Consider the following 10,395-nt stretch of genomic DNA (forward strand, 5'->3'; position numbering starts at 1 on the left):
CCCGCCGCCGGGCGGCCGGCCGCCCCCCCGCGGCAGCCCCAAGCCCGAGCAGCCGCCCGGGGACGGGGAGACTGCGCTGCACCGCGAGGAGACCAGCACCTTGGTGGAGAACTGCAGCAGCTCCAACGGAGTCAGCCAGGAGAAACTGGGTAAGCCCCGCGGGGTAAGCGCCGCTGCCCCATCCAGGCGTAGAAAAGCGGGAGGGGTCCTTTCCCCGAGTAGGGCGGTGGCCGTCCTGGTCCCACCTGGTGCGGGCTCTGTGAGGGCCATCTATCCGCACTCCTGGGAACGAGATGAGAAACTTTGTTAGCAGCTCTTGGGGCACATGGCTGTCGCACCTCTTCCTCACGCCTTTCCTTCGGATGCCCTAAGCTGCATGTTTGTTTTGCAGACAGGTCAGAGTGTAAAAGAGTCTTAGGATAAAGCAGTTTGCCCTGGGGAAAAAAGTTGGTTCTGCAAGGAAAGGCACATGACAAGCGTTTCTTGCCTAGCGACACGAGCTGTCACAAGACGCTGTCCTAATGCCATCCGAACTGGCTGCACATCAAATGGAGCGCGGCTCGGTGCCTCGGTCCCGGCAGCTGGATTGCTCCATTGGGTCAGTTATCAGCTACCTGGGAAGCTACTCTCCATCTAAACCAAACATACTGAAGTCTACTCCACTGCGATAACGCTGTGCTTCTTAATAGCATCGGTATTGATAGGAAGAAGTCTTGGAAGTTGCCAGTCAGAACTGTGGAAGCCGGAATGTGGAGCATGCTGGTGTCAGGGCACATGTGTGGTGTCTTGGAATAATTTTTCTTTAGCTTTCTAAAGCATGCGCCTTCCCACTCACCTGCATGCAGACATACATTTAAAATCTTCCCAATTGTGGTTAAACTGTTTTATGGGTAGGAATTTTTTGGGTTATTTTTTAATGTATCCAGAATCCTGGATAGTTCGTTTTGAAGCAGCTTGATCAAAGCCAAGTATTGCATGCTAGCAGAGTGAAAGGTGTGTGTGATTGCCACTTATCTGTTCCTAGGGCATCCTTGTCACCAGAAGGAATGGACTTCGGGCTTTGGAACCATTTTCTCTCTTTCAGTTTCAGGGTGACATCAGGAGACCATTGTTTTAGCTTAAAGGGAGCTTTAATTGATTGGAGTGAACTTCGCTACAGTTTCAGATTTTCTGTGGTCAGAGGTTCCAGTACACATTTGAGGAACTTAGTTTCTGTTTCTCCGACTCCATGTTGGCTTTGGAAAGACAGGTTTTTCAAGAGGATGGGAAAGTTCCTCTGAATACACTACACCATTTTCTTGACTACATAATAAGCTCTTATGTTCGTTTAGTTCCAACAGAGGTGTCCTAATAATTAGTTTCAAACAATGTAAAATTCCCTTAACCCTTTGTCTCATAGATATCTTGGCTTGGGAATTATTCTTGCATGGTGAAAAATTGTGCTTTTAGCCAAGTTTTGGACTAGTTAGACCAAAAGGTTAACTTATAGCATGGATTAAAATGCATATTGTTGTGAGCTAACTTGGCTGGAATGTCTCATGGATGTGCCTCTGGCAGTAACAAATAATTTGTTGTGGGTATTTAGGTGGTAATACGGCATAATTTTGGTCACAGTGAAACTTTGAAATAAGTTTGTGTTTCCTTCTGTGCCCTATCATGATCAGGTAATGGATGGAGCTATTCATAGTTTGCCCATGGAAAAGTTTCAGGTAAAGGTGATTGGAGACATGGGAGAAAGTGTAAGATGTAGAGCTGAAGACAAGGGTGGTCCTGTGCCTTCACTGGAAATCACACAGTGGGGTAGTCCCCGATTTCCTAAGGTGGAAGTGAAAAGTAGGCATAGCCTTAGGGGCTAGTCCTGCACAGGCATTTCTATGCATGCACTTTATGTAAAATAATCAGTTTATTGTTATGTTTCAATGAACATATTTCAAATGGACTTGTTTTAACCATTTGCCATTAAAAAAAATTCAAGATCTTTCTGGGGCTGTGTTTCCTGTTACCCACTCTTGTAGACAGCTGTACTGACTTTCCAGATCTCCATTATTCCAAGTACTTGGTACAGAGCAGAGCGTTCCTCTTTCCTCACTCTCATCATGGACTTTGAACTCTGTAACCTAAGACATTTCCCTCTAATGTATTTACTTCTCTGGAAAGTTACAGGTCCCATGTTCCATAACTCCTAGAGGCAGTGTGGAAAATGTAGCTGGAGCTTCAGGGCAGAAACGTACTGGATGAGTTAATGAGCTGGGGCTTGGAACTCAGCCTCGGTAGGAGCCCACTCCTTCTTCAGAGAGGAGAGGACTTGTGCACACTCTACAACTGCAGAATCGCAGCCACAAGAGCAGAACAGCAGAAGCTGCACGTCTTGTTAATGTTTACAAAGTTCTGAACTCAATAACCTCAGAAGCAGTAAGAGCTCCTTGTTTCAGTTTGTCAGGCCAGGGGCCAGTGCCTGTTGTGTTTCTTTAGCATTGGAAATATCCAAAGAAGAACTTTTGAAGAAAAGCAGGAGGTTAATCATGTAGAATTCTCTCCAGTTTGAACACTGGAAGATGATTTTCTTGGAGAAAGCATTCTTTGTAATGATGTGTGTATTTATTCCCATGTAGCTGGTTAGCTGTGTTGGCGTGGTAAATATTGCAGACAGGTGTGGCAAAGGAGGGCACTAAAATGGCCATTTATGCACAATCCATGGCTTTGGATATCAGAAGCTGTGTGCTACTCAACAGCTATATGTCACTTGCATAAAATGTAATTTTACTACTTATTTATTTATTCTGAAATAGAAATAACAGTAGTTCATAGCCTCTCAGAGCTTCAGTGATAATTTACACTGCCCTATAGTCAGTTCTGCTGGTAAATTCTGCATTTTAAATCTAAAATTTCAGCTGATTGTATCTCACTGGCTCCATGCACCATCTTGGAAAAAATTCCTTTTCCTTGAATTCAGAAGCCTCTTGAAAATGCATTGGTAAATCTGAAAAGAAGCTGCTACACAGCTGTATTCATACAGCTTTTGAGCTTCTGGCTTCAAATGTTAATCTGAAATAGCAGTGCAGTCCTGTGGTTAAAGAGAGATTTTAGCAATGTGATCAGTCTACCAGTGTTTCAACAGAAGGAACAAATGTGACCAACTGAGCTACTTAAACCACCATTTTACATATGCTCTGTAGTTCTGCATGTTGTTTAAGAAACAAACAGTGAACAGGCAAATGGTTAAACAGCTGGAAAAGGTGAAAGTAGTTTTTCAGTAGAATAAGTTAAAATGTGGTCATCTTCATTCTTTGCCACTCTGCAGCTTTAGGCTCCATGTAGAAACAGTTGCCTTCTAAGACTGTTTAGATCACTTATTGGGACAACTGAATTTTCCTCAGCCAGAGAAGGTGTTGCTAAGTGTGTGGGTTGAGTTGCTTTTTGGTTTCATACACAGTGTGCCATGCTTACTGTTGGATATGATTTTATAAGAAATTACAGTAACATGTTGTATTATAGCTCATGCCTAATTGTTTTATTGTTTTCTTGTCAGGTGATATGAAAGATGACATGAGTGATGTACAAGTGAATGGGAATGCTGGCCATTTTCCTCTGGATGAAGAGGAGGTTGAAGAAGACTCTAGTGCACAACTTAACATGCGTGGAGTTTTTCTGCATGTTTTTGGAGATGCCTTGGGTTCAGTCATTGTGGTACTGAATGCCTTGCTCTTTTATGGGTTGTGGAATCCATGCCCTGAAGATGGGCCTTGCTTTAATCCATGTGTCAATAATCATTGCATGGAAAATGCTACTTTATCCCAAGCACTTGGCAGAGCTAACAAGTCCGAGCAAGAGGGCATTACTGTGGCTGGTCCTTGCTGGTTGCTATATTTAGATCCTGTGCTTTGTTTGATTATGGTCTGTATACTCCTATACACAACTTACCCGTTACTTAGGGAGTCAGCCCTTATCCTTCTACAGACTGTTCCCAAACAAATAGATGTCCATTCTTTGAACTCAAAGTTACGTACCCTCGAAGGAGTCGAAGCAATCCATGAATTACACATTTGGCAGCTAGCAGGCAGTAGGATCATTGGCACTGCTCACATCAAGTGTCCTGACCCTTCCACGTACATGATGGTGGCAAAGCGCATCAAAGAGATCTTTCACGACGAAGGGATTCATGCAACTACCATTCAGCCTGAGTTTGCCAGCGTTGGCTCCGAGTCAGGGAGAGGGAAATGCGAGTTGCCTTGCAGGACTCAGTGTGCTTTGAAGCAGTGTTGTGGAACAGGAGAAGATAGTACTGCAAAGAAGACAGAAAAATCCTCGTCACTTAGTATTTCTTGTTCAGAAGTTGTCATTGAATTTCCAAAAACAAGGAGGACTAAGTCGGAGAGCGTCCCTTCAGTGAAGCTGGAGGCAAACACCGATCAAAACGAGCAGTTTGAGTCATCTTTGTAACTCCCTGAAGGGTGCTACCTGAGTTGTGGTGACTTTGTCAACAGCTGTGTTGCAAGAGGAAGAGACAGATGTTTGAGATGCAATTTTGCCAAGTAGTGTAATTGCTGAAGTCCTTGTTCTTGTCATATTGCTAAATATAGAATGCTTGTTTTAAAGAATATAATGTCACTGTCATGATACAATGTGTTTGTGTTGACTTTGTTTGACTGAGATAGACAGGAAGTGCACCAATGCTGTAACACTTCAGAAAACCAGTTTCAACATTTCAGCAGAGACACTTTTTGCTGTGCTTCAAATTAAGATACTTTTTTCCAGTGAAAAGGTATTTGAGGGATAAGCATGTAGGAACTCAATTTGTGTTACAGATTCTTTGGACCTGCTTTCTCCTTTAATATTTGATTTGTAGATATTTTAATATATTGTTTATTTAGAAGCCCTAAGAAAACCAAAGTTCGTAGAACATTTTTAAAGATATAACTACTAAAAACTGGAAACCACTTTGCAGTTTCACATATTTTTCTTAAAGCTATGTAATAATAATAAATGTGAAGGCTTTTCTAGTGAATTTATCGCACAGCATATTTTAAAGAGAACATCATATGATTGTCAGAAATTGTCCCCTCTTCTTCTGGTCAGGTAGTGAGGTAATTGAAAACAACAGATGTGAAAGGGTTTTTTTTCTGTCAGAATGGCAGTTCAAGCTACTATATATTGCTCTGTGATCGAGACATGAGACTGGTCAATAAAGTAACACAGTCTTCTACACTTTATAGATTTTCTGCTGTTTTACCTTACTTCCAAGTTTTGTCTGGTCATGAAAGTCTTCGAGGTTTAAAGAACCCTTGACTCAACAGTGCTATGAATAAAGAGCTGGAGCTTAATATTTAGCTGATGCTGAGTTTACTAAGATAAAGAATCAGTTATGTCAATAAGTGCTCTGTTGGGGGAGGTCTGCCTCCAACAATATAGCTCAAGCACCAACAGTGTAACTCATGCTTTCAAGCACAGACAGCAGCTCCCCAGCAAGTCATGTAAAGGTGCATTTTGCTTCTAGCTGAGTGTGTCTGTAAACACTTGCAGTGACTTCAGTCCTGGTCCGCACTGTGTCCTCAGGAGCCCTCCACTGACTTCTGGGGAAGTGGTGCAGGGAGTAATATATTCACTATATTTCACACTTCAAGATGTTTATGTATTACATAATTTCACTTCCTCAGTATCCAAATCTGTGGTTTAAAATCTTGACTCAGTTAATTGACAACTGGCTCTAAACAAGCTGTTAAGAGTGTGCTGCCAACTTAGACCTTAGGAAAGGAGAAACTGCGGTGTGGACTCTGAATTTGGCAGAGACTAGATGAGAGTTCAATGATAAAACATACAAGAAATCTAATCTAAAACCTTGGCCCTTTTGATCCACTCTCACGTTATGTACAGGATCTAATGTCTTGTGATTAATGGATTGCTCCTATGTGCAAAACTGGAAAACAGCTCAGATCTTCCATTGTTTGCTCTTTGACTCTGGTTATGATAAACACTTTGCCTCAGTTTCCCTGTCTTCAAATGGGGATAATACCTACCTCACAGGGGTGTTGTGAGGCTTAACTATTGTGTGATGAGCTCTGAGATCTGTTACTGGAAGGCACTGGAAAGAGGATAAGATACTAGATTACCTGGCATTTACTACTTCTACAAATGTATTGCAATACCTAGGCACAACCAGAGGGAACTGAGGATAGTTTTGGCCTTATGAAATTTTTTGATGCTGTGGTTTTCAGGTTTTTAACAGTATTTAAATGTAGATTTTTTTAAAAAAGAATGTTTTGTTAGTGAAGGGAATGTAGCTTTGCCTCCAGATACATAACACCTCCCTAGTTTGCATTTTTAATTTGTGTCTTGCATCATAATTTCTCCTAAGTAGTACAAAATAGTCCTGCTGCTCATCGGACCTGGATTGGCCCACGTCATGTCAGTGGTCTCACCCAAGCTCTCAGCAGAGCCTTGCAGTCAACTCTCGATTATCCATGGGTGGATTACCGGTGTTGTGCATTAACTGTGCAGCCTGTGGAGCCAAGAGCAGCCCCCTGCTCACGCCACGCTCTGGCCAAGCGCTGTGTGCCAAAGCATGGGAATGGTGGAGGCGCTGGCTCTGCTTCCAGGGTGCTCATCGCAGGCTGCACTGCCTGGGTGCAGCACAGCACTGCCCGGGGGTTTTGCCCCTTGGCTGCTCAGATGCATCGTCAGGAAGCTGTGGGTGCTGGATGGGTGGGCTCGGCTTTGTGCTGGCTTGGGGAGGTTGGTGCTTCCCAGTCACCAGCATTGCTCACCTTTTTCTGTGTTTATGCTTGTTGTATAGTCTCGTAAACTAACTTAAATGTATTAATATAGTATTTATATATGTTTTTGTTTTGTCTGAATTACCTTAACTCTTTTTTCTGTTACCTGTATATGATCTAGAGTTGACTGTTAAATGAGATCTTGTATGAGACTACATTTGCAGAGTATGCTACCACTGCTACTATACTACAGAGTATTAACCAAGTAAATTTTGAAATGAACAAAGTAGTATTTTTATTTTAAATGTGTATCCTTGCTTTCTGTGGTAAACTTTCACTAATTATTTTCATCACTAGTTTAAAATTGGTTTCAATCATTAGTATGAATTGTTGAGGTCCTGCCATATGTCACTAATGCACCATAGAACTACTGCTCTTTAGTTTATTTAAAATAATACCAACAAATCAAACCATGGTAGCACTGAGAAGTCTGACTTCTCTCCTGTTGCTCTTATAAAATGAGGGCAACTAGTAAGTCATAACAGTTACCATCATTGGTTAATAGTCTCAGTAAATGCATCTGAATAGATGGAGTTGTAGTCACTAATTCCATTTTAAACTATTTAATCTTTTGGTTTGGTTTGGTTTTTTTGTTTTGTTTTGGTTTTTTTGGGTTTTTTTGTGCCAGAAATCATATTTTTCTATTTCTGTGTCCATTGCAGGCAATGGCTAGCTAAAAAGTCAAAAAACTCTCCCCGTCATTATTTTAAGTATCTTGACAGGATGCAGAGGTGACAGTGATGATGATGATGATGATGATGATGATGATGATGGGGGCAGAATGGGGAGTTTCGTGGCCTCTCTGTCATGTGCCCTGTTGCACGTGCAGCACCAGCTGGTGTTACCAGGGCCCTTTAGTCTCCTTAACCCTCGATGGCAAACTCCCTGAAAGCATAGACTGAGGTCAAGGTGGTGGCTGTGCAGCAGCAGGAACACAATTTCTCTGTTTTGGCTGTAGGAGACCCGACTATAGCCCGCTAACTTGTGAAATAGCTTGCTTTTTTTTTTTTAACTTGATCTGTCTGGGGTTGTACAGACTTGATTTGTTCTAAAGTTCACATTTTAAGAACACTGAGAGCATTCAAAAGCACTGCACAGTCTCTCTTTCCTATTTTTTTTTTTCCCACAAAGCATGAAACTAGTGAATCTCATGTAAGTGAACACTGCAGGGGTGGGGAGCTAATTGTATTGTGTATCACATTCCTGAATTTTTAAAATAAAAACAATTATGGAACACTGATTTTAAGGAAAAATAAGTTTGTACTTCAGTGTCTAGATTGTTTAGGCTTCTGATTAAATGTGTCAGAGATGTACTGAACATCACTGGATGAAATACTTTACCCTTACTCCATGTCTCATCCAGGAACATGCTATTTTAGAATCACTTCCTAGATTATATCTGCACCTAAGTGCAGTGCAGAACTAATTCAGACACTCAGTGGGCTAGCCACAGTACCATCAAGCTTCCTTTTTAGCAGAGTAAATTGTTTCTGTGGAACCCCTAATAATTGTAGCTCAACTGCTTTCAACAGCCAGTGTGGGCTTTTGGTAATATCTGTAGCTGCCACATCACGGTGTGCGGTATGGACATACACAGAGTTATGTAAAACAACCGGCCCCAACTTGTGACTCCCCAAAAGTCATGGCAAGGGCTCAGTCCTGAACATTTCTGTATTCTTAAATAGTTTCATCGGGCTGACGAGTACTTACTTGCACACCAGGAATTACTTGTGGGAGTGAGTCCAAAGCTTCTGCCAGTGCAGCCTGGCTTTTAAAGAAAAAAAGTACCTAGATTTTCTGGATGTATTAAAATCAGGACTGCTATGGTGTTTCTAAGTTTGCTGTCGAAATACTGTCATTTCGATATAATTCCAGGATTTATTCCTTTTCCCCATTCTCCAAAAAGAAATGGGAAAAAGCCCACTGAGTGTCCTAAGACTTGTTAACAAGTTTAGCTAAACTGACGTTGCTGTTTGCTTCTGAAATCGGGCCATGTGAATTTATTAAACACTGCCTGGTGGGGTTTGGGGAGGAGGGATAAAGATTCTTGCCATTCTCCTTCCCCTGCCCCCTGCTTTGACTGCACTTTCTAATCTCTTCAGCTATGGAGAGACCAGGGGGGATGGAGGGGGCGAATTTTGTAACTAGATTTTCCGAGTTCCACGTGGAGGGAATGGGAAATACTGCTAACTATATTTAAAAGCATATAAATATGCTCTGCATATTTTAGTTCCATAGCATAGCATCAGTTACACCCTTCTGAGGTATGCATTTAAGTGGTTCGGGTCCACAGTATCTTTGGTTTTTCCTTCTCTGCTAGACAGAAAGAGGTGGATGCTCCATTTGCCTGAGCTAAAGCCAGACTTGACAATTTTCCAAATCAAATGTAGCTTTGCTGATAACAGAAGGTCTGATTATTCCTTGTGACCTTTGCTTTGTGTAGTTAGCTGCCTGTGAGGTACAGCACCACGTTTTAGCAGGCTCACATTTATACTTTTTGCACTCACCGTGTTGTCTAACTAGTTGAAAAGCAAAACCACAAAGCTGAAAAACACCTTTCATCTGTAAGTCTCCAAAAAGCACATGGGATTAATTTGGCTTCTTTATTTTCATGTCCTGGATCCTTTTCCTGAACAATGTTAAAGTATGATTGGCATAACTTGTTCATTGATGATATTTCTTTTTGCCTTATTTTAAAATAAAGAATAATATTCTTTTTTTTCTTTCTTCCTTTTTTTTTTTGTTTTTAAATAGTAAAGTGCTGAGAAAATAAATGGAGCTCTTGACTGTCAAATACATTTAGTTGGGATTTCTTTCTCAGATCAGCTCCTAGGAAGGAATCTAACTAGTAGAAATGCACTGTCAGCATCTCCCAGAACCTCAGAATCAAATGCAAAGAGCACAAATAGAAGAGGAGGTTAGTAAATGGGTTGTAAAGTCCTGGCCTCCAACTGTCTGGGTTCCAGGTGCAATTAAAAGAATAGTTGCTCAGTTCTAGTATCAGGAAGAGTTAATTATGCAAAATATGGGTTTTTTATCTCAAAGGAAAACAGCTTTTGAAAAGAATAAAAAAACCTCTTCTTGACCTGTTAATTGGCCGTGGTTAAATATCTGATGTAAGGGTCAATAAGGTAGGCTTTCTAATATGAGTCTATACTATTTTTTCAATGTCTTTGGAAGAAAGCTGCTTTAGAGCAGAAGATGTTTTGGTGCTTTTCAGCTTCATTTGTTTCAATTCAGAAACACTGCAGTTTGTACAGTTTTTTGGGAGAAAAAGACTGACTGCAGCTGCCAGCACTACTACTGAGGAGGGCAGGATGGTGACCAATACCTGCCTTGAGCTGTTAATAAGCTTGCAATGATGAGTTCATTTTGGAGCCCTTCACTGGTGCAGCTTCAGCAGCTCCTTTTTCTGCTTCAAGAAGGAAAAGTGATTCCACATTATTAGTTACATGTGCAGGAGGGTATGTTTGGTTGTGCTGTAAGCACTGCATGTGAGCTTGAGTTTTGCCATTTTCCAAAGCTACTTCTACCACTTCATGACAGGATGTGATTTAAACTTACTATGAACATCCTTTATGAGACATGCTGGTGTGGGAAATTTAAATTAGCAGGAAGGGAAGCT

The 10,395-nt window shown here is 41.5% G+C and overlaps 1 protein-coding gene across 1 annotated transcript; it reads left to right on the plus strand.

Annotated features, from left to right (window-relative positions):
- Position 1: 1 nt before the first annotated feature.
- SLC30A1 (solute carrier family 30 member 1) lies at positions 2 to 9,492 on the plus strand (the record flags this gene model as incomplete). The annotated part of the gene is made up of 2 exons (XM_008641730.2): positions 2 to 149; positions 3,530 to 9,492. Coding segments are annotated over 2 exons (1,059 nt in total), but the record flags the coding sequence as incomplete, so codon positions are not given.
- Between the last annotated feature and the right edge of the window lie 903 nt (positions 9,493 to 10,395).

Source organism: Corvus brachyrhynchos, unplaced genomic scaffold (genome assembly GCF_000691975.1).
Source record: "Corvus brachyrhynchos isolate BGI_N302 unplaced genomic scaffold, ASM69197v1 scaffold258, whole genome shotgun sequence".
Lineage (NCBI taxonomy): Eukaryota > Metazoa > Chordata > Aves > Passeriformes > Corvidae > Corvus > Corvus brachyrhynchos.